This window comes from Drosophila busckii, chromosome 2L (assembly GCF_011750605.1).
Source record: "Drosophila busckii strain San Diego stock center, stock number 13000-0081.31 chromosome 2L, ASM1175060v1, whole genome shotgun sequence".
In the NCBI taxonomy this organism is placed as follows: domain Eukaryota; kingdom Metazoa; phylum Arthropoda; class Insecta; order Diptera; family Drosophilidae; genus Drosophila; species Drosophila busckii.
Genome location: NC_046604.1, coordinates 10,643,243 through 10,668,498, shown reverse-complemented (window position 1 = coordinate 10,668,498; position 25,256 = coordinate 10,643,243). Strand labels below are relative to the sequence as shown.

General features: G+C 36.9%; 1 protein-coding gene across 2 annotated transcripts; it reads right to left on the bottom strand.

Annotated features, from left to right (window-relative positions):
• Nucleotides 1-17,766: 17,766 nt before the first annotated feature.
• LOC108594453 (galactosylgalactosylxylosylprotein 3-beta-glucuronosyltransferase S) lies at nucleotides 17,767-24,930 on the bottom strand. Of its 2 annotated transcripts, none has more exons than XM_017979628.2 (5): nucleotides 24,077-24,930; nucleotides 19,610-19,882; nucleotides 19,165-19,427; nucleotides 18,749-19,100; nucleotides 17,767-18,687 (listed from the first exon to the last, which is right to left on the bottom strand). In XM_017979628.2, the coding sequence occupies exons 1-5, from the start codon at nucleotides 24,384-24,386 to the stop codon at nucleotides 18,626-18,628; spliced, it is 1,260 nt and encodes a 419-aa protein (XP_017835117.1). In that variant the 5' UTR covers nucleotides 24,387-24,930; the 3' UTR covers nucleotides 17,767-18,625. The 2 variants fall into 2 exon arrangements, with proteins under 2 accessions (XP_017835117.1, XP_017835118.1); XM_017979629.1 differs by lacking the exon at nucleotides 24,077-24,930 and adding an exon at nucleotides 22,519-22,595.
• Nucleotides 24,931-25,256: the final 326 nt, after the last annotated feature.

Here is a 25,256-nt window from a genome sequence, read left to right as displayed (position 1 = left end):
AACTGTTGTTTGCATTTGCATTTGATTTTAACTTTCATTTTGGTTTTGCTTTTTGCACTTTGCTATGCATATAAATCGCAGCTACAGCTGCGGTTGCCTTCATTTCAGTTGCTGTTTCTACTACTATTTGTTGTTTTTCATTTTTTAGCTGACAATCATGGCTGGGGTTGTAAGAAACAGCAAAAGCACTTAACACGCTTATTTTTACCATGCATATGCGATTTGAGTGTTGGCCTGGCCAAAATGTTTGTGTGTGGCTGTCACTGATTGAATTGCGTTGCATCAGTTGCGTATTTATTTTATCCATCGCTCAAGAAGTGTACTCAATTTATTTACCCGACACTTTTGCCAGCAAGCTCAAAGTCATTGATTAAATAATGACTAACTGTACCTACAAGCATAAGTATTGCATTTAGTTTAATCACTACGACCATGTTAATTAAATACAAATAGCTCTAAGTGTTGCATTGTATATTGATTTAAAACATACATTTTAGTACTTGCACACAATATGACGTCATTGTTATGTTTCATTATCTGTTCTGTCAGCGACCGTAGCAGGTTATCCGCATGCCACAGCCACAAAAGCTGATAAGCGGCTTAGCTGCTACCAGCTAGTGCAGATTTCATTAGAGATGTCTCTTTGTCTGTGTGTGTGTGTGTGTGTGTGTGCATGTGTCTGTGAGTCCATAAATAGTGTATGATATGGAAATATGGAAACCATAAACCTAATTTGCTAAAGGTTTCAGCAGCTTACTCTGAGCTTTATACTTGAATACCGTAAAGAGTTGTAACATAATGGAAATCCTAGTATCGCCATAGGGACTGTGGCAGATTTTGTTTCTCACATAAACTAGCTTTGATCTGTTATGCTTCTAGAGCTTAACAGCTGCGTACATTACCTTTGTTGTTGTAACAAATGTGCCAATCGAACTACTTTTGTTGCAGCGCCCACAAAATACAAAAGACAATAATAACAAGAACAAAGTGCACATAAATCGCAAATGCAAAAGCAAACACAACTTGGACCAAAAGCCATGTGTTGGCCATACAAACAAAAAAGTTTCCGTTTACTTGGCCAAGGCCCAGGCGCCATTTGTTTTCGTATATCCCAAACTTTCTTCAACACACTCACACGCAGCAGCAGCAGCAGCAGAAGAAGAAGAACAACAACAGCGGCGTTTACAGAGAGCATTGGCAAACATTTTTGTACCAAAAGCAATTTTCAACCAAAGTTGAAGTTAAACCAAGAGCTGCTTGTGGTATGGAGAAGGCAAAAGCGCTGCCAAGCTCACACAGGTAGCAACTTTAGCAGATTGTTAGCTAGTGTAACAACTGAAGAAAAGAAAAAGCAAATTACTTGAGCGCAACGACTTATCAATGCGCTATATCATCACATAAATGCTAAAGCTTAAATATCTCTTCAAATAGTTTGCTGCAAGCATCTTGAAATTTAAATAATACCCAGACTGCCACTTGCCAATATATTTTTGTTCCGTGCAGAGTATAAAGCTGTTGAAATGCATTTTATTCTTGCATAAATTCTCAACTAAATGCAATTACGTTTGCTGCAACAACTGGGAGCAGGAAGTGCCCCAGCAAGGTTTCAGCTTTCAATGCGTTATGTACACTCTCTGTGTAGGAGTGGCAGGTTAAGAACTGTAATGGAGCACATACATAAGTCAGGAGAGCAGCGCCGTCATGCAAATCTAATAACAATGTAAGCGAGCAAAAGTTGCATATGCAAACAGCATTCAAGCATGAGCTTTGAAGTGGAGCTGCTGCGCACCCAGTGCAACCAATCAATTGAAGCTTAGCAACGGGGCACTGACAGTCTATCTTAACGTTTATTGAAAACTCAAGTGTGTGCGTGCCAAAACGCAGCAACAACAATTACACCAACAACAATAACGGAAGCACGCATTTATTGCATAGAACTCTAAAGCCGTTTGCACTGTAGACACGTTCGGCCCCACCCAGTCACACCCTCAAGCCACTTCGTTGTCCTTTTAAGGCGCTAGTCGCACACAAACAAAGCTTCAAAAAAAATTGCATGCAATATGTGTCGGCAAAGGCTTCTATTAGTTTTTCAGCAGCTGCATTCCTTTTTTTTTTAATTTTTGTTTTTTATACCTGCCTGCGTGCGTTGGTATTTTGCTCGTTTGGAAGGCGCCTGTTATTGCTGCTGCAAGCCCATTTGTTATTGCTGCTGCTGCTGCTGCTGCTGCCTGCCTGACTGGCTTGGCCCTAATGGCCGCCAAACTGCGTAGAGAGGTGGGGCCAGCGCCTGCATATATGCAATGCATTTTTTCAGGTTCGATGAAGACAAAAGGCTACAGGGCGTAAATTGAAGGAGTCTGTTTGTCCGTCTCTATGTGTGTGTGTGTGTGTGTGTGTTTGTATGCATGGGAACAGTGGCTCTGGTTGCAGCTGCACGAAATGATTTTTTAGTGAGAAATTGCAAAATTGAAATTTTGGTGTATCACTTGGAGAAATGGCTAATAAACGAGATTAAAATTTTACGCCATCGTGATTCTTGGCCCAGTTGCAAAAATGCTTTGCTTTGCGTTATGGCAGAGTTAAGCGTAAGAGCATTTATGTTGATTGCTATTTTGAGCCTTTGAAGCTCTGGCATGCGATTTTCAATTAGTAACCCCAACAAACTTTTCAGACGCTATCAAACAGCTTAACTGATGATACCCAACTCAACATGGGCTTATGATATTTTCATGCACTTTGATATTTCTATCAAAAAAGTTAAAAAGGTATCATCAAGTTGTGCAAATCTACGTAACATGGCAAAAGGAGGACCTTATAATTTTCTTTATAATTAACATTTCTACTATTATTTTGCTTCATTTTAGAGACTTTCTAAACTAATACTTAATAATCATAATAATAATCGTAATAATCATATTTTCAATAAACATTGACCAAAACTTCGTTAGAACTGAAACGATTGTTAAATGTTTTATTTTTCTTTTTAATTAGCATTACTAAAAATTATAAATCTGCGACTACGCTGCTGCAGAATGGTCCGTCGATCCATCCGTGCAGAACTCATAAGAGCTAGAGCAAAGAAATTCGCCCTAGTCAAAGTGTATGAAACAGTTGACTGCGACCAACTTGAATTCGCTCTTGTTTAATTACATTTCCCCATAAATAAGGCAATCGTAGTCGTAGCCACTGCAAAAAGTCAAGCAAGCCCAACTGCCTTGGCGCACAATTTAAGCCACGTTAAACCAACAAACAGTTGAGCGAACGCCAACGCCAACGCCAACGTAAAGGCAAACGCAAATGCATCCCCAGCAGGAGAGAAGCTAAATAGTTGGAAACACCTTGGCTGCATTGGGAGCTGCTACAGTGGCTAGAGAAATTTGCATAACAAGTTTCTTTCTTGTGGCTTCTTGATCGTTGTGCAAATGTGTAAGGGGGCGTCACTAGTTGCAAAATCTAAGTGAGCATTGTCAAATTATGCAAATGGTTACAACAGTGCGTATGCGCATTGATTTTAGAATGAAAAGGCATAAAGCGAAAACATATAAGCCTCAACTGCTAAAACTAAGCCGACATGCTCAGCTCATTTAAGAAGTACTTTAGAATGTTATATGAGAGCGCGTTCCATGTTGTTGCATGCTACATGTTTGTGTTTAAACATTGTGGCAAACAGCAGGCTTTACTGTTTCTATGCAGCAAGCGGAGCTTATGACATAAACGCATAAAGCATTGTGCACTCAGTCTACATAGTTAAGTGCACTTAAAAACTGTTTCACATTTAAGCGCATTTAATTATATTATAATTCGAGTGAGGTGAAACGTGTTTAAATTTACATTTGGTATCTAACTAAAATTCGCAGTAAATTGATATTTAGCTTTAATTTTGTAAAAAAAAAGAATTGACAGAAAATTTTATATTTAAATTTAGAGTTAATTGCTTAAAGTTTCAATCTTTAATGTAGCCAAACATTTGCTTCAACTAAATGACAACACTCTATCTTGCTTGAGACTAAACTCAAGCATATTTTAAGGTGTTTGCTTAAGGTGTCGCCACGTGTCCACCCAACAGCTCACCCAACTGCCTTCTGGGCTAAACTAGATTGATGCGCTTGGCGCCAAAATAAAAATGCAGGCATTTGTTAGTTTAAGTTTTAGTCTGTTCAAGTGTGCACAGTTAAATTCCAAAGAAATTATAATAGTCGCCTGCGGGGGTTGCTGCGATTCATTCGATTGGGCACATGTATGTGACAGGCTAAAAACACAGACAAAAGAGGCAAAAGTGTTTCCGGTTTTGACAGAACTTTTACCTGTGCTTTGCCGATTTTGCATGTAAAGCAACACACACACACAATTGCAAATGTACAAACATGACAGCAGCAAAAGTGCAGTAGGTATAACAATCATACGCAGCGTAGTACAACAAAAACTTATCTGCGTGTGTGTGTGTGTTCTCAGAATCGCAAGAAGCTGCCTGCTGTTGTCTTTACGCTAGTTGCTACTAACGCAAATAGTTACAGCGTCTAAGCACACATGTATGCATATGCTTGACTGTCTGTCTGTCTGTTCTGCTGTCTGTCCCCGACACTTGACAGGCAGCTTAAGTGAGTGCCAAGGAGTATTTGGTGGCTGTTGTAAAGAGTGAGCGTCATACGTTACACAGTCACTGCCATAAGTAATTCGCTCACGTGCACACAATTGTGTAAAATTTAACACCTTATTGCCTAAGTAATCAGTTTAATTAAGTGCAAACTGCATTCCAATTATTTTGATGCGCCCAAGTGCGCTATGAATATTTTGCTGAATTTATAAAAGCAGCTTAAAGTCATTGAGAAATTTTAGTTGCGGTCAGTGCGAGACTCACACAAAATAATGTGAGCAGCAAAATTAAGATAGAAAATTTTATAAATATTAATATATTTGAGAATTCCATGAAATTGCCAACGTCATTAAGAAATTATATTTGCGGTCATTTTAAGATGCTTACAAATTAATTTGAGCAGCAAATTGTAAAGCAAGCGAATTTATATTCACAATACAACATAATTATATATTATAATCAATTAGCTTTAAAGCCTTATATATTCGATATTAAAAAAGTGAAGTACTAAAATATTTTAATTTTGATTTTGCTGTTTGCTTTACATACAAAAAATAAATATATTAATTAAAATATTGCAAAAGTGAAGTCACAAATTTTAAAAACATAAATTTTTCAAAATTATTATGTGCTAAAAGGTTAACGTTATGTTTTTGCTTAATTTCACAATTTCTAAATTTAATATTTCACTTAGCTGAGGCTGAGCTCAATTCAGAGTCATTAAATTCATGGACTCTTATCAGCGACCACACGTGTTGAAAATCTATTCAGTAATCAGTAAACGCTCTGGGCTTACTTTGCTCACAATTTGCACACAGATTTGATGCTCAGCACTTTTTCAGATTCAACTTGACTGAGTAAACTGATTGTAAGTTTGTCTTCTTTGTAAACAGACAATCCGCAGTTTCTTATCAATCAAAACAAAGAGAGAATACACACAGACACACGCACACATATGCACGAACTAAAACTACGAGCATTGATAATTTTTGTATATTTGTTGAACCCTTGTTGAACTTCTGAACTGTCTTATCAATTGCGTTTGATTATGATTGATTCAAAGTAGTTTGCATTGAATTTATTTGTACGAAAATTTGTATTTAACACATGTGGCAAACTGTTTTTGAGGTTATATTGAGCCAAATTAGGAGTATTTTAAGACACAATAAATAAAAAGGATTATGTACACTTGAGTTTTAGCCTTTGACTTATTTTTTTGTTTAGTTTTGTTAAGCAATTTAAGCTTTTAGACACTTTTAGTACACAATGAAGTTGATTAAGCTTGAATTTGATATTGCGACGGCGCAACAGGATGTTGTAAAGCAAAGAGCCAAGCTGTATATCAATGCTTACTTGCGTTTAACGCGACCGAAGCTCCTTTTGACTTGAGGACCTTAACGTAAGCCACACAATTTTTAAACTACGTCCGCTATGCACGAAGTGCCAAACACGAATGAGAAGCGCACAACTGAACGCTGAACTGATGCTGCTTGCCCAGCTTCCAGTCGTATCAATTCGTGTCTGTGCCGACAACGAAGAGCACACACACACACACACACACTAACACATATGTGTAGATAGCGAGCATTCACTGTCGCTTGTCTATTTTTCAGCATCTTTTGGATTTTCGGACTTAGAGCCAGCCAGTGCGTTGTGAATGAACTAAAACCGTCGAACGTTGCATATGAATGAAAATGGCCGGCACACAAATAAGCAAACAAACACACACGCACACATATGTTTGTTTGTTTTCTTTTTCTTTTTTGTGTATGAAACGCTTGCCATGTGCCATTTTAATGACTGTCAGTTCGTATTATCATCTACACACTGTCGCCGACTTTGCTCTCATATCTACGCAACATATTCAGACATTTGAGCATAGCAGATAGCATATCTATGACTATGCCTAAGAGCTGTCCATATATCAAGGAGTGACAGTCGCAGTCGCTGCAGCATCAGCAGCTCAACATATGCGGCAACTTTTCTCTGTTTTTTGATGTGATGTGATTTGATTTCATTCGGTTTTTGCTGCAACGTCCGTTTTTGCTTATCAGTTTTTTTTTTTATTTTGAATTGATTTTGTTATTTATTTTACGCTCTGACTTGTCACTGACGCGTAGTAAAAATAAACAGCCAAAGGAGCGCGGCGGGTATAGAAATGTAGATTGAGCTCCCAAAACGGAACATCAATAGCGATTCCGTGATAGAGCTACTGAGCTATCAATATTTGACTTAAATTTAATTATAGATTTATATGCAATAACACAATGCGCCATAAAATATGCAACACTAAATAAATACAACACTTGTAGCTTAAAATATTAAATGTAATTTATTTAAATTGCCAGCCATTTGCATATTTTATTTAAATTGTAAAAAGGGCCGGACTTAAAGTTCTTATTCAAGCCACAGAGAGCAACAAAATTTGTTGAGTGTCAACACAAGTGTGCTTAGCTCTCAAAATATTTTTCTTTTGGCATTGACTTTATTTGCATTTAATTGTTTAATAAATAAAAGTGTTGCACAAACACAAAAGCTTTTTGTGTTGGTGTTGGACAAAAGCAAAAAGAACTCAATAAATTGACCATTGACCCAAAAGCAACAGCAGCTGTTGCTATGTTGGTCACTTGCCCCATGTTGAGGTTGAGGTTGCCGTTTTTTTTTATGAAGTTTTTATTTCCTGCTGTTGCAGTATTTATTTATTTTTTATCTGCGCGCCTGTATTTGTATTTTTCAAACAGTGTAACCGTATTTTAAAATAAATAAATTTAAACAAACTTTGTGTAGCTATTTTCCAAATTGGTAGTCTCTGCGCTTAACTCTCGTTTTATTTTATTTGATATGCAAATAAGTTTTGGCACTAAAGTTACAAAATTATCAGCCCACTCTCTAGTCGAAGCCTTGAGGTGCGACAAAGCAACTTTATACGATTCCAAATATCGACTTGTATAACTGTTATTGTCTCTGTGTCCCTTGAGTGTTGGCGTTGCCTTTTGTAAGTCAATAAAATGAATGCTTGCCACCATGACTGTTGCACATGTTTTGCATGCACAAGAGCATAGAAATTTACACTAGTTTGTTTTTAGTTGTTGTGTGTGGTAAATAGTTGCAGTTGAGAAATCTTTTGTTGGGGGGAGCATCTTCAAAAGTTGGCAAAACACATTGCTTGACTTGATTTTGGGCTAAAAGTTGAGCTCAAATTGTTGAGTAGTGGGCACTTGCCTCAAGTGCAACGAAAGTTTATTCAAGAGCTTCAAATTGTTTAAGCTTTGACAACAGAGCGTGCACTTAAAGTTTTTGCACATGAAATGATTTCGCTGTAATTTTAACTGGCAAAAATCAAAGTAAATTGTCGTCGCCAGCTCTTCTACCGCTTATCAAATTATTGACAGCTGAAAGTGCTTCTCAAAGAATTTAATCCCTCAAGCAAGTAAACAGCAAATTGGCTGCAACAAACCGCCAACTGCTCGGTACTCGGGACTCGCTCATTTGTGGCAAGTGCAACGACGTCAGACCAAAACCAACATGACAATAATTAAAACCCAGCACCAGCACCAGCAGCAACAACAACAACAACACTCTTGAAAACAAAGCAACTATTTATCTAGCCAGTGTCGTCGTCAGCGTCGTCCATACCGCCATTGTCGGCGCCGTCTGTTCACATAATAAAACACGCAGCGCCAAGCGCCACTGACAAAAATTGCAAACAATTTGAGCGACTGCAGAAAACGAGCAGCAAAATTGTTGTAAAAATAAAATATGAAGCCACTGTATAAATAACAGCAAAATAAACACTGAGGCTAACGAAAATTTTAAGCGTCACAAAAAACAAAACTAATAATTGAAAATTATTTTACACGCAACAAAAATGTTGCGCATAAAAAATGTATAAAAATATTTGATGACTTACTGCAACTGGAAAATACTCTAAGAAAGAGTATATATATTTAATATGAAAAAATGACAGCACTTGCTACTTGCTTGCCGAATAATAGAGCAGCGAAAAAATAATAAACTCATAAATAGGGTGACACGCTGAAAGAAAAAAGGGACGAGAGAATAAATTGCGCCAACAGCTGGGGCAACAACAACGACGCAAGTGGCGCAACGGATCAGCGACTGCGACTGCGACTTGAATGGATGAGAAAGATTTCCATAGCGCAGTGGGAAAATGAAAAATTAGTACGGCTGCTGCTTAGGCGTGCTGCCAACTTGTTTTACAACTTGTAATTTGCCAAGTAACTGTAATCAGCAGCAGCGAGCGAACTGCAAATTGTTGCATCAAAGTCGCTGACATTGTTTTAATTTGGCAAACTTACTGTCACTCCTCGCCGAGGCACCCTCATCCCCCCCAGGCAATGCGCTTTTCAAGCATCAAATGTCAAACTTTTTATAGGGAGCGGTGCTTTACTGTTTAAGCTACTGTATCATTTTATTAAGAATGTGCAGCGGCATTTGCCGAGCAGTTGAGTCGCAAAACTTTTACTTTTTCTTGTGTGTGTTTTTTGTAGTTTTGTTTTATCTTTTTTTTTGTGGTTGTTGCAGTTTTTGACAATTGCAAAGTTCTGCCTTGGCACGTGTTGCTTTTGGCCTAAAAACTTTTTTAATGAATGTGCAACCAAAAGAGCCATGCCCCGCTTAGAGAACAACAACAACAATAACAACAAGTCGCCTTCTACCAATATTGTTTGCAATTAAACTTTCGTAAATTTTAATTAAATCAAAAGTGAGCTCAAAATGCTAAATTAGGCAAAAGCAAAGGATGGAAATGCAAATAGCTTAAGGAAAATATATTAAAGTGCAGCTTCGCACTTAAAGGCAAACATATTGAACATTCCTTGCCACAGATGCTGTGGCAACTGCATGAGGCAGCCACTTGACACGCAAATCAAATAAGTTGCACTTGGCAATGTCATTTCCTATACAGCATAAAAGCAAAAAAATATATATAGAAGCGTACCCAGCTATCAATACACAACTATCAAAATGGCGGAAATGAAATAAAACGCAGCCAGCTTCACTGCTCCGTCTCTCTTCTCTCTCTCTCTGTCTCTCTCTTTCTGTTTGGTTTGGTTGCAGGCTATGAAAAGCACAAGAAGGAAGCAGCAGGAAACTGCAAAGATTGTCTGGCGGCGGCGCCGGTAAAGTTTTGTTAAACAGCCGACGGTTAAATTATTGAGGAAACATCGTAACGCAGTTAACAGCAGTTGGCAGCAGCAGCAGCAAAGTGACGGTAACAGTTGTGCGCATACATTAGACTGAAATAAAAGGATAACAGAGAAATTTCAACAGAGCACATGCATGTTCAATAGGTTTTGATTTGTTTTTTTGCCTCCAGCTGACGGCACAACTACTTACCAAGTGAAAAACAATTGTGATACGCAACTGGGGGACGCTTGAGTGCGTGCTTCATAAATAAAAACTATCTCAACAGGCAGAGCCAATATTAACACAGATATGTATCTAACAAGACCTACACACGTAGTAGCAATGTCTTTGGCTGCCAATACGCCGCCACAACTGCCACCCACTGGTCACTTATGGCAACGACGACAAATGAGAGAGAGAGAGAGAGAGAGAGAGAGAAAATAGGAACTGATGCTGAAGCAAATGCCTTGGCTCAGAGCTACGAGTAATTTCATTTGATATGCCATGCTGGCTTAAAGCTAAATTAGTAAGCATACAGTACTCAAAGAGCAAAAGATCCTGTTGTGATATATTAAATGTTCAACAAATTCTTCATTAGTTACTATACATGCTCTCTGGCTGGTCAAGCGATTTTGGGCGCGTATTCCCAACTAATTAATATTAAATCCCTTTGGGCTGCTTTTTCCATTACTGTGAACGCAACTGAGAGCCCCAAAATATTGTCCAACTACACATCCAAAATAATATTACATATATATACGCCATGTTATCCGTGCTGCATCTATATGTTGAGCAATAGAAAAAAATTGGCTACCATAGATACAAACTATTGCACATGTGTGCTGTGCTTAAACATTTTCCTCCTATTCATTTTCCCTTTTTGCCGCGTGGAAATTACGTAGAGCAGCCCAACAAGCTTAACAATTTGTCCACAATGTCCAATTGTCTGCCTTGCTGGGCACGCATGAAACTAGCTCAGATAGCTTACACACATTTTTTGCTGCTTTATTTTGATAATGAAAAATAATCATAAAAGTAAATGCCTTACATGAGTGCGAAGCTGTGTGCAATATGAATGAAATTTAATACTTGGCAGCAGCTCTGAAAATGTTTTGCTGTTGGTCAAAACAATTTCTGTTGCACGAAATGATTAATATATGTTAGTTTCGTATTCTTTACAGCAATTAAAGCCAGCGCTAAAAAGTATGCTATTGAAATTGAATTTTTAAGCCCCTTTTGTTATTTTGTTCGTATGCGTGTGTGTGGGTGTGGCGCTTTTTATTGTACTATTGTTGTTTGCCCAAAGTATTGAGTTTCCGGTTTGTCTATTTGAAATTTCTTTATGTACATATTGTTGCAGACAATTGTAACGGAAATTAAAAACTGAGCTGCACAGACACACACACACACACACACACACACAGATAACATAACCAGCATACGCATCGGGATTGGAAATGGCATAAGCAGTTTGCCCTCTGGCAATGCGTGTGGACGTATTTAATAATGTGCGGTTTTTCATCTCATTAATGCATAATCGACTGGATAAATATGTTAAATCGTATTAACGCCATATTGTTTGTGTAATGCGATAAATGCACATACCCAATGAATAATATTTTAAATTAACGCACCAGCATGGAATATTGACAGTTGGCGGGAATGTTCGGGTCGGTCTGGAAGCAAACTGATTGATGACAAGATTAACAGTGAAAACAATATTGATATTTGCACTTGACAATTTTCTCATTAGTGTGCATATGATTAAAACGGTTTGCAATTATTTTAATGACATTTTCACAATGCTTTTCATATATTAGAAGGCGGTATAAAAATGGCAAAATTTCATTACGTTTCATTATAAGTCAGAAAAAAATAAAGAAATATATTAATAATAATAACATATATGCTTGGATTGTTTTACAAGTATTTTAAATAAAATTCTTAATGATTATTAATATTTAAGTATTCTTATACTTTTAATTTATATTTTAGGCATTTGTTGGTAGTCAGTTATCTTAGTCCGAATAATAAAGAGAAACAATAACAGCGTTATATATATACATCTATTTAACCTTAATTGGAAACTATTGCCTTCCAAAAATCCGTAAAATATTTGTTAATAAACATTCTCACCAGTAGCAATTCTAATTAAAATACTTCTATTCCTTAACAATACAACTTCTACACTAAAATTAGTTCCCTTTTATTTATAGCAAACATTCATTATCGTTCTTAACGCTTTCTACATCGACTGCTAATTTAACGCTCCACTTTTTAATGGCATACTATATCATAATTGTCTTCAACTCTCCAGCGTGCAATTGTCGCCGTACTAAATCATTCATTAATTTTTAGCTGGCCCCACACAATTTGAATGGCCATTCACACGCCCCTTGCTCTACTTCATTTTAATTAAACTGTTTTCATCATTTTAAGCGCACTCAAAGAAAAACCAATAATTTGTCTTGGCCATATTTCAATAGTATTTCAATTGCACCACCCACCGCACAATCGCTCAGTCGCCAACCTGTGTGTGCCGCAGTCCGTTGCCAGAAATAAAATTGGCATTCGCCAGCGAATTGCTATTGTTGTTGTAGGTTCTGGTTCAGATGCTGGTGCTGGCATTACCAATGCAAATGCAAATGCATTTCGTTGCCAGACGAACCGTAGTCGAGGTCCAACGCCAATGTCAGTAATTGCTGTCAGAGAATTTTATTTTAATTTTCAAATAAAATTTTCGCACATTACTCAATAGCTCCCATTGTCTCGCTCTTTAGCCATGCCATTGATATGTGTGAGTGTGTGTGACCCAAAGGATTGCCAACAAAAAAGCATGCAGAGCCACAGCCACCGATGAACAAAGTGTTCAACAAGATTCCAATAACACAACAACTACAGTAAAAGCAGCTGTGACTGCTCTTTTTAACAAATAACCTGAGGGCAGCGCCAACTACCTATGAAGAGTATAAAGCTTCGGTGCACTCAAATTGAAAATTATTTATTAAATATATTGCTATATACGTTATCGTTCATTGAATCATTTTCTTACGAATTTTGGTTGTATATTCATTCGATATTGAACTCTACGTGGAAATCGTTGTACCCACAGCAATTGAGTATATTTTATAAAGTTATTTTTACGTCTGTACCTTGTCTGCTGTCGCCGTTGGCTCCATCGGTCTGTCTGCCTGCCCAACAGTTATAATTAAACATTTCAACCAAGCACACGGTCTTCATTTGATCGCCGTACAAATTACAGTCATACACATTTGTCTGCGCACATTTATATTTATGTCAGTCCTATGTCGGTCAGCAAATGTTAAAGCCTCAATTGTTGCCCCAGTAACCTTTAACAATTAGGTATAATACATTCGTGATTGACGTACTTGTCAAAGGTCATTGTAGATCATGTTGCGTGTTGACAGTGTGGACATTTCTTTGTGGTAAAAAACATTATAAACAGTTGCATTTTAATTTTACCGAAATGTTGCCTACTTTTAAGCGCATGTTGACCAGCCAGTCGACTGGATCAATCCTTTGATAAGCTGTTTGTAGTCTGAAAAAATACAAATTAATTAAATATATAAGAAGAAAGAAAGAACAAGCTATTATGCTAGTATAACGTCTTTAATATGTTGAAATAGAAGAATGCCAATAAAGATTAAAATTATTATTTACTTATGAATGTTATTGTAGCTTAAAATTAATACTAAATCAGATTAGCGAAGGCCTTCAAGTCTATTTTTTTGCATATATGCATATATATATTGGCCTCTCTGAGGAGATGGGATTGGAAGGGAGATTTTCATAATTGTCAAAAAATTATGCAGGTGTCATTTTCTAAAATTGTTGCTGCTTTTTTATTCGGCACAATGCTCTTAATATTGACATACTCTTTATATATTGCTTACTCTGATTTCTAGCTTTGAATTACATTCGATGCACACACTCAATAAATATTATACAAAAAAAACAAACATTTTAAGCTGGGGCTACTAAAACAAACTGCCCTCATTTTTGCAGCTGACCATAAAATACTTTGTTGCTCAACATTTGTTGGTTAACATTATAAATGTTAGCTTTGTTGCTGTTGTTGTTGTTGTTGTTAGTTGTTGGGCACCACCCAGAGCTGAATAGCGTTGTAAAATGTAATTATTGTGGCATGTAATTAGTTTTTGTGTGTGCCGGCGCCCACAAGCGTGTGTAAGTGCAATATTTGTCCGAGTGTGTGTAGGTCCGTGTTGTGGGCGTGTGAGAAAGTTTGTTTATTTGTGAGTACATAAATAAATTTGTTATTGCATTAACGCATCTAAGAGCAAATTTCACTAAAGGCTACAAACAGAGCAAAGCTTAGGAGAGGCGCTTAGACGTTTAATAAAAGCAGTTGCTCTAACTTTCAAAACTTTTCAAGCGCACCACTTGCTATATGCGTTGCTAAAATATCATTATAAAATGCCAGCATGATTAACTGACCGCGTAAAGCACGCGCCACACCTCCCAAACAAAAGAGACCCTTAACTCAATCGCGCCAACATGGCGTATAAGTAATAATTTGCACATTATTGCCGCCACTTGTTGTTGTTGTTGTCGTCCCTATTGCAACAATCAATAGTCTATTTGGCATTCAAGTTGTGCGCTTGTACATTTTGTGCTTTGATTGGCGGTTGCCGTTGTTGTTGCTGTAGTTGCAATTGATTTGTTGGTCTATTTGCTGTCATCAACGTCCCATCAAAGTCGATGGCAAATCGCCGGGCAATTTGTTTGCGCCCAAGCGACAAATATTGCGAAATTAACTTGTTCGCATATATGCAGCTGGGTTGTGGCTGGTTGTTGATAAATTAGATTAGATTTGTGTTGCTACATGACCTTTCGTTGTGTTTTGATTAGTAAATAAGCTTAGGAGTTCCAAAAATAATGCAATTGATTAGCAATAATTGAAATTGATCATTAAAAATACATGCAAACTATTTGCATTTTAAATAATGTGCAATTAGATAAAGCAAATCAAATTATTTTACGCTGTTGTTGTTGAAAACATTTAATGTGTTATTATAACAACATTGTGTGCATTAAACATGAAATGTTTATTAACAAGCAAAAATTTTGCTCTTTAAGCTGAGGAGCTTTTGAGAAATTTTGTTTATAGCTTTATATGTCAGCTTATCAGCTTCTCAGTATATACAAATATCTGAAACCATACACAATATAATAACAAAGCTCCCCAAAATTTTTTTTTAAAGTATTTTACAAATTTAATATATTTTTCTACTAGAATGAAACCCTCGATCAAAAACGGTGCCAAGTTGATGCGTGGCTCTTCCAAAATTGAACCACCAGAGGCAGAGAGTCGTTACTTGCAGATCCTAGTGAAGCAACGTCACTATGCCGCAAAGGCTCTGAAGCCACGAATTCGTACGCGCCCAAGGCTCAGCAAGTCAGCCGAGCAGTTGATTCTAAAGGAAGCAGCCTTCCTTGGCTACCGCTATCGCTCCGCACCAATTTAAAGTTTAAATAAATATGGCTGCCTAACCGCAATTACAAATTTCAATTAACCGCTACATGTGAGCACTTAGTAGCCGATGTTTTCTATAGAGGATTAGACTATGCCAGCGCATTGCACTTTGCAGTTTGCTCTTTGCCCGACTGACTCTCGACAGCTGCTGATTTTTCTCATTTCCTATGCGTCATGCTGCGTTTTATCTTTTGGCCTCTCTTTTTCTGCAATAGTTTATCACCGAGCCGCACGCCATGCCACTCAAAGTCGCCTTGGACGATAAGTGAGGCATACGAGGCGTATAAGCTATATCTATTCCATTGGCACAGCTTGCAGCTTGCAGCTTGCGGTTTGCATTTAAGTTTAAGTGGCGCAAAATCAGCGCCCCGTGCTGCGTTGCGTTTCAAATAGCGCAGCGGCGGCAGTGGCAAGCACTTCATTTGCAACATCAATCGCAGCCTGAGCGACTACGCTGCTCCCATTACGCCGATGGCAGCGACCACGTTTGTGTGTGTTTAATAAAGCGTCTGCCCAGGCAATCGGTTGCTAGTGGCTGGGTGTGACGACGACAGCCGCAGTTCCCAACCCCACGTTGACTGCATTTAATTAGCTTTAATGGCTTAATCCATGGCATTTGAGCTCCCGCGTAATGCAGTGGGGAGTGGGGCGGGCGCATGCACAACTACCTAGTCTTTGTAATTTTAGCGATGCCAGCTGCGCATCGGAACAAGCGGATGTTGACAGCAGACACGCATTGCAATTTTCCATGCGGAACAGCATGCCAGCCAGCATTAGCAGAGTTCGAGTGCAGCCACTCAAAGAATTTAAGTCTTGTAATAATATTATTGCTTAGCATTTTAGGATGGAACGTATGCGATTATAAATGAATATACTCAACTCAAAGCATTTAGAGCACAAACTTAAAATAGAATTGCTAAACATAGCCCAAGCTTTATTTTGTATAATATTCGCACTCGTCATTTGCTAGTGAGCCCATTATAAAGAAATATTGTAGTCAAACTAGCTCAATAAACTGATTATTGGTTAATATTTTGAAATTGTTTATTAATCATCACCACTGGTTTAATCATCAACAGTTCATAGTATGAACTTCATACACTATTGATCTCTCTTGCTGCCTCAGCTGCCAGCCTCCCACACCACTTGGCCGCTGCTCTTCACTCTTTCGTCAGGGAGAGCTGCTCCTGTGTTCTGTTTATATGCGAACGATCGCTATGTGCTAAACGAAATCATCGCTGCTTTATTGCCATATTATTACTAGAAACTTGTCCACTGCTTGTTTAATCGTTAGCTGTGGGCCCTCGCCTGCTAGCTTATCAGTCAGTCTTAACCACATGTAAGATGCTGCTCCTCTCTGGTCTGGCCTGTTGGAGATCTTCGCTGCTTTGTTGCGTGGGGCTTGGGTGATCTTGCAGTGTTTTGGCTGCAGATAGAAACTCAGCATAATCATCAGATGATCATCAGCATTAAAGCTTCGTGGCCAACTTGTTCATTCATTTAGTATATAATTATTTTCGTGTCCTATTGGCTTGATATATTTATATTTATATATGTAAATCCGTTTATTTTAATTACAGCATATCAACACAAATAACTGGCAGTTAACTGAACAATTTGAACTCGAAAGTTACTAACAATATTTATTTGAACTTAAATTAATTCAATCCCAACTTCTGCTTGCTTCTGTTGTGCCTGGCAAGAAGAGCAGCTTGCTATAAACATACCACCAAATGCAAGTGGTGCAGCTGCACTTTAAGCAGGCACTAGAAAATTAATGAGAACATTAAAATTGTTAAGCCACTGAAATGTGAAATCAAGGTGCGAGCGCTTGGTTGAAAATCCCAACACTTTAAAACAATTTGGGAGGCAAGCAAACTTTAACCGAAGCGCATAAAAGTTTTCATGTGTGTGTGTGTGTTTTTTTTGGCACTATTTATTTGCCCCAATTGCAGTGTAGGGGCAACTACGAGATTCATTCACACGTAACAGAGAGCAGTGGGACACCACGCTGCATGCCACACACTACGCTGCAACAGAAACACCCACAGTTGTTGTTGGGGGAGGCGCAAAAGAAACTTTTGCTCATAACTTCACATTGAGGAAGATGCATATGCAACACGTTCGTGCAATTTCTGTGTTGCTGCCACCTTCCGGCCTCTGCCAGCTTGCTATTGAGTGCACACAGATATATGTATGTGGCAGCTGCCTTTTTCCCATAGACTTCAGAAGATAAAGTAAGAAAGTAAGAGTATATATAATAAATATGTATATAAGGTCCTCAGTAAACGACCAAGACTGAAAAGATAAATGATTTAAGCTAAAGAAATGCGCTTAAGTTAAGTGTAGAGTTAATTAAAAAGTATTAATATTGTAACAGGTTTTATAATAAAAATATCGAAAAAATAATTAAATTTTGATTTTGCTGATTTCGTATTGTTTCATTTAGGATCCCTGATTATTAACATTTTAAATTAAAGAGTAAACAAACAATTTGTTAAGACGTAGTTTTTATTTTTTCTGTATTCGATTTAAATACGCACTCTATTAGTTTAAGGCTTTGAAAAACTAGCATTTGCTTAAAGCTAAGTGCTTATCATTAAAATTCTCATTAGTATCTCTATCTCTATTGTGTTCTACATTGATTACTATTTGGCTCATTATTGAATTCGCACACATTTGCATGTTCCCTGATTGTAGACCGACATTTAATACAATTATTGTTATACCCATGCCCCTTATAATCAAAATCGTTTGCATGAACAAAAAGCAACTATAAACTACTGTCATTATTTATATGCTAACTACCATTTCAACAAGTGATTTTTTTTTCTTTCAGATATGTGACTCGCCTAAACATTTTAAAATTAATATCGTTGTATGTGTGTAAATTATAATGATATGATTTCAATCTTTTCAATAATGAGCGGCTTTAGTTCTAAGCATGAAAAGCAATCTCTAAAAACACTTGGACTTGCAGCTACTTAACATAAGAGAGAGTCTGTCTTGGGTTGTGTTTTATTATTTAATGTTTGCCTATTTGCTTAGCAAATGAAAATGTACAATAATTAAGCTTTTGAAGCTACATTTACAACCTTAACGTAGCTAAACACACACACACATACATTATAGATCTAACAAAAAATTGTGTCTTTAATTTGTTCGAATTAAACGAATCACGATTAGAAATTATAACTAAATAACAGTACTGCTAGCTTAAACGTTTAATAAACATTGTTCTTTTCGAGAGAGATATTTTTGTTTCAACAAATTGTGCTGCAATCTAAAATGTACGTAAAGTAAACATTTTCTTTTGTTTAAACCTATGAGTATTTCAAAACAATTATTAATTTTTAGGCACTGCCAACTCAGCTTAGGAAATAGGATAGCGGTTTGCCTTTGCCGTTCTTGCTGATGACTGCGCGTGGACCTAAAATAAAAGAATAACAATTAATGAAATTAATCAATTAATGCATTTGTAAGCAACGCACCTTCAGTATCTGAAGCACTGGCCACGCCCATCACTTTGAGTGAGTGAAAGAGCGCGCCTAGATTAAAGCGATCGTTCAATAGGGCGCTGTCAATGCGCACAGTTGGTGACTTTTTGTTCTTAGTCTGTGTATGCCAAACGAGAATCTCAGTGCAGTTATTGCCCTTGGGCTCAATTTGATCAATGCGCAGTCCAATGCTGCGTAGAAAGAGATCCTCCTCATAGCCCGGCTTAAAGGGCATATTAACATTAGGATATTGCGACATGTAGGCCAAGTTAACAGCAAAGCCAGCCATGTCCACAGGCCAACGTCGTCCCGCCACCCAAGAGTCTAAAAAGGCCACCACTTTACCCTGCAAGCAAACAAAAGCAATTAATCAATATTTGTTATTGCTTTTCGTTGGAGAGTTTACTTACATTACGCACTACGGGGCCGCTGACTGCATATTCGGCTATCAGTCCAACTGGAAACATGGAGACACGTTGCGTCTGTCGAATTTCCGAAAAGAGTCGCAGATCATAGGTATTGTCATCATCACCAAAATAAAGCACTCCGGCTGTGAGATTACGTTGATGCAGCCACTGCAAGGCGGCACGTCTATTGGCCACGCCCCTGGGCGCAGGCTTAGTATTACGAAATTTACTTGGCATAGGACTCGCCAAATAAGTAAAGGGTATGCCTATTAAATAAACATCATTGAGTAAAAGTTTCAAGTTATTTTTGATTTTAATTCATCTGAATTTAGAGATGAATTTGAATGCATTCAATAATTTGAAGTTAATTTAATTCAAACAGAATTCATTCTTTGCATTCTACATAATTCAAATTAAATGTAGTTTTTCCTATATTTTGCCTACTTACCAAACTTATTTAGCATATTGTCTAGAAACTTATCACAACGATCGCGATCGTTGGCCACCAGCCAATGGAGGCGTGGCACATGCAGCAGCGTATGGGCCAAACGCGTTAATTCCGGTATTTGCTCGCGTCTTGGATATGTGGGCGTTACAAAATAGATCACAGGCAGCTGAGCGTAGGCGCTACGCGGCTTATCTTGCATAAAAAGGCGTCGATCCTCATGACTCTCACTGCAGATCATGAGAGATTCATTCAGAGCGTGCGTATTTGTACTATCTGTAAATAGAATTAAGCACAACAAAAATTAGAACATGATTTATTTATATGCAGAGAGGCAGAGGCAGCATTAACTGCTTACGACTAGACAAAACGCCCACACTAAATGCTGTTTAAATAAACAATTAGCATAGCTAACTTTTCAAGTGGTTTTTAGTTAGCACTCAAGTTGCAAGTTGCTTGCGTTTATTACAAGCGCTATGCTATTTATAGTGCCACAAATTGCCTGCACAGAAATTATAATGACACAAGCAATTTGGCTCAGTGCCCCAGTCAAATATATATGTATTACAATTATATAATTCATTCATTCAACATTTTTTCTATGCAATTTCCAGCTAAGGTGCTAAGCTTATCTATTATTAGTAAATTACAGGCTATGGATTTAACCACTTAATGCGCACTAAATAGCAATAGTTAATGTATATTATATATACACATCGATTAATGCTATGCCCAACTGTAACGTATATAAGCAATTTATATAGCGCTTACAAATTGCTGGCACACAAATTAGCTGGCAAGTGTGAAGTATTTTATGAGGTCAAGTGTAATCGTTTTGAATACAAATTGCAATTCATGCAAGACTAACTAATATTGTTTCCTATGCAGTCATGCACAGTTTTTAAATAAACCGCATAAATTATTTAAAAACAAGAGAGAGGGTTCACTTCTTCCTATTACACACAAAAATTTTGGGGTTACGTAACCAATAAACAAGGCGTACCAACAAAATTGATACCACAATTTGTTATTTTCATAACTAAATTATAAAAGAAGTCAAAGGTAAAGGAAAATCTAAGTTAAGTTACTATATAATTCGCTCACTTTTATATTCATTTCATTTATAAAACGAAAATCGCGTCTCATAAAATCTTATCAAGTCAATCCAAATTATAATTATCAACAGTTCTATTTATATTTAGGCTAAATAGCACGAGATAAGCTCAATTCAATTTCAGATTTTAATAATTGAAACCTATATCACTTTCTTAAATTTCCAAACAATAAAAAAATATATCTTAGCTTAAAGTTTAATCAATATGAACAGCCAGCTAATTTAAATATACACCTGACGCTAATTCACAGATAATCAATCAAATTCAATTACGTAATGGAGCGTTCCCAATGGGTCTCATTATATATGCATATATATATATCGGATTCTACACTATATTGAAGCCACTAATGGGGCTATTCAAAGTCGCTATCACGTGCAAGCAAGGACCCATTAAAAATCCCCATCATACGCTATAAATCTATGAAAACTAAGCACACGCAAGGTGACACATTAGAACCACCCCTAGGGCGAAGGCCACACAGCCAAAGAAAAGCCAACACACATCCACATTGTAATAATAAAAAAAAGCTAAATAGATATGTAAGCAGCGATATGGTTGACGTGTACATTAGAGTTAATGCATATAATTTGGACTTTTCATGGGGCAATTCATCAATTGTGTACACACAGTACGACATTGCTGCCCCACAAAGGGGATTAGGAGCTTAGATAAGTGTATTGGGGTGCCTCTGACTTTGTTGGCCAAAGAGTGCAAAGTGACGTCTTTGAGTATTTGCGCTTATCACACAGCTAATTGCTTATACACTTAAGATATGGAAACTAATAAATTTGATTTATAGCACTTGAGATGTGATTCATTTTTGATAAGCTGCCGGCTTTATAAAAAACAAAACATAAACTGAATTGAACTGGCTACTGGCACACTAAATGAAATTGAAAGTTATATATTTATCGAGAACTAAATACGCCTTTGTTTCCAATTGTTTACCAAATGAAAGAGAATGCCAAAATCCACTTTGCTGCTTATGGATTTAAAATGTTTCTAAATAATTAACTAACAAAAGCTTGTTATAATCTACACAGAGCACACATGCTAGGAATAGTTAAGGTATTAACTAAAGGGCAATTATAACGTCAAGCATAATCTGACGATTATGTAGAAGACAGTTCATTAACTAAGAGAACCATACTTATATACATTGATTATAAGACAGTTCATTAACTAAGAGAACCATACTTATATACATTGATAGTATTATGGATAGATAGGGTCATTAAATTCCACTACCCATAGTTTTATGACAATAAATTTAATGGAGTAAGTAGTTATTAGAAGTCCCAATCCGCTGTAATATTTTGTTATCGCTATTGTTCATAAATTAATTAGCCCAATCGCGTGCATATTCAATGACAACTAAAGCAATTTGCAACTACTGCAAATATTGACACAACACAATACAAATGCGAGTTAGCTTAATATTTACACAAATGGTTTTCAAAATCAAAGTCCAAGCTACTAAATAATAGGGCAAAATGCTATAAATGTGACTTTTTCAACTGTTAAAAACTCAATTAAACTGTAGTTTAAGACATACAAACACACCAACTGCAATTAAGTCATTTAACAAAACAACTTTTGACTTGAGAAACTTGACAGTTGCCATTGTTAATTAATTGCTGGTGCTAAAAAAAATATTATTTAAGTTAATTGCATGCACATATGTATGTTTAAATATACAACAGTTAGCCTAAAGGCCTAAGTATAATGTTTTAGGTAAATAAACAAATAGCTGCGCTCACAGCTAATAATTGTAGTTAAATAAAAAATACTTACCAAGAAGCGTAGACACAAAGCAAACGAAAATAAGTAAATAATACATAACAAAAGAGTGCTCGTAGCTATTTTGAATGTATACATTTTTTGAGTGTTTTTTTTTTTTAATATTTAATCTATATTTAAAAGCCTGCTTGCTATGCTTTGAATTCTTTATATATATTCTTCTTAATTACCATTTTATTTCATTTGCTATTATTGAACGCATAAATTTTCGAGGCTGTCATAATCAATATGTTTAGCTCAACAACATAAGTTTAACATAAATCAAACATTTGTTTGCATTAACTTTTCATATTAAGATTTATCGCTTGTGGCCCCAGGAGTTTTCTTTTTAACCTCCCACACACACACACTTTTCTCTCTATTCTATTCATTGATAGTTCCAATTTGCAATTATAAACAGATAGTAAATTATTCGCGTGTGCATCAATCAATAGAAGTAGCGGTATTTCATAATTTATAGGCCACGAATAAAATTGAGCCAAATTGCAGGTGAAATTAGCTAATAAACTACGTATAAGAAATTAAAGTCAAAGAGCTAGAAAATTTGGCCTTGCCATAAACCGTAGCTGTAAATATTTGAGCCGTAAAAAAGGCAAGGCGCGCATCGATAAAATATATATGTAAGTACGTTTGATTGAAAAGAAAGCGAAAAAAAAAGACAATGCTTGGCAAATTAAACCAATTACGGTTAAATAATAAATACTAACAAGCTGTGCTGGCAATAACAACAATAAGAACAATAGCCAACAACAACAAGTCAAGCTAGGCCAAGCCGTCAGCTCACATGCAATGATTACCACAGCGCGTTGCCCATTTGTGGGCCTAAGCAACGACGACGGGTGGTGTCCAAGTGGGGAGAATACACTCAGTCTAACTGACAGTGTCAAGGTGTGTGCAAAAGAGAGAGTGAGAGAGAGTGTAGCGTGAGTGTGTCGAGTGTTTCCTAGTTAGTCGCTTGGTTAGTTGACTTGTTTTTCGACATGGTTTGGGCCTTACCGACACCTTTCGGGAGTTTGGCCCACTAATTAAAGGGTTTGTTTACATGCCAAGCGCTAATTAAGTAGCTTATGAAATTGTTTAATAAAAGGGCGGCCTATAAATTAAAGAAAATATAGCAGCATATGATGACCAAGCTGGCATTTTTATTTATTTAATATCAACTATGAATAGTTGAAGAAGAAAATGACAAGCAAAATTATTTAACATTATAAAAAATAATATATATAGAGAGTTTTAAACGGACCACAACATTCTTTGCATAAATTAACTAGTTTATTAAACTGGGAATTCTAGTTTGGTTTGTTATATTTGGAACTTGATTTGAACTTTATTTAAAAGCCAATATGCTTTATTTGTAGAGTGCATGGCAAGCAGTACTTGAAAGTGAAAGTCTCTTCATGTGTTTGCCTTCACTTTCAAGCAGCTGTTGCAGCAATTGTGCATTGATTTAACAGCAGTGCGCCTCCTTAAGTGGCTTAGGGCGTGGTCTTTGTAAACCGTTTGATGCGCGCGATTGATAAGTCTAACAACAATAAATTATGCAAGCACTTACCTATGCCATTGTGTGGCAAATAGTCGTCGACAGCATCCCAGTTGGTGTTATTATTGCCCAGGCCCAGCGACTGAGGACTAAACATAAAGTAGAAGAACACAATGCAGCAGGGCACGAGAAGTAGCAGCCAAACGCGACGTCTGTTGCCCGCAATGCTGCGACTGCGACGCGTTCCCAATGTGGGCGGCGGCAGCTTTTCGCCGGCGGAAAGCTGTGGATGCTGATAGTAATAATGCAGCTGTTCTTGGTCATCTTGGTCTTCCTCATCGCCCACAAGCGTTGCAAGTGGTTGATAGAGAGCACTTGGCATTATGGCGAAGACGATGGAGACGGACACTAATGCGGCAAAGACTTATTGCTGTCGTTGCTGCTGCTGTCGCATCGCTGATGCTTTTTTTGTGCTGCTGCTGCGACTGCTGCTGCTGCTGCTGTTGGTTGTTGTTGTTGTTGGCAAAGATGACGACAGCGCCGGGCTGCGATTGCCATTTGTGGTGCAGCTTTGTCTCTCGTATATCGTTTTACGCTTGCTCTCGCCTTTGTGCCTTCTTTCTTTATTTTTCTTCTTAACGCCACTCAAAAAATATGTTATACAATTTTGCAGCCACACAATTTCTAGTGAAATATCAACCCGTCACGATTGCATCGTTTTCATAACTTGTACACAATACATTCACAATTACAATTCTCGCCTCGTTATAAAATCGTATAAAAATCACAGCTACGCGAGCACCAACAGACGACTATGTTAGTTATTATTTGAAAGTTCACATAAACTAGAAAGTAAACTTTTTATAATTTAATCTTGGCCTTACAATTACGTTACAAGTAAAATTTCAATTTACGCGAGAGACGAACAATCCGCAATATAAGACAAACGGAACAGATGTAAACAAATTGGTGTTTAGAGCTGTCAAATATATATAAAAAAAACACGAATATATCGATATTTTTCGAATGAATAAAAAATATTTATATCGTAAATTTGTTCAAGTGTATGTAACATATCTGTTGAGTATTCATAATGGCATACCAAAAAAAATATAAAAAAAGCTTTTCTTTTATCATTTTGTTATTTAAAAAATAAACAAATATATTATATCAACGAATACTTCATCAACTTGGAAACTCTACAAAAATAAAGAGCAATAGCACTGTTAAACTTAACATTCTCAGCTGTTGC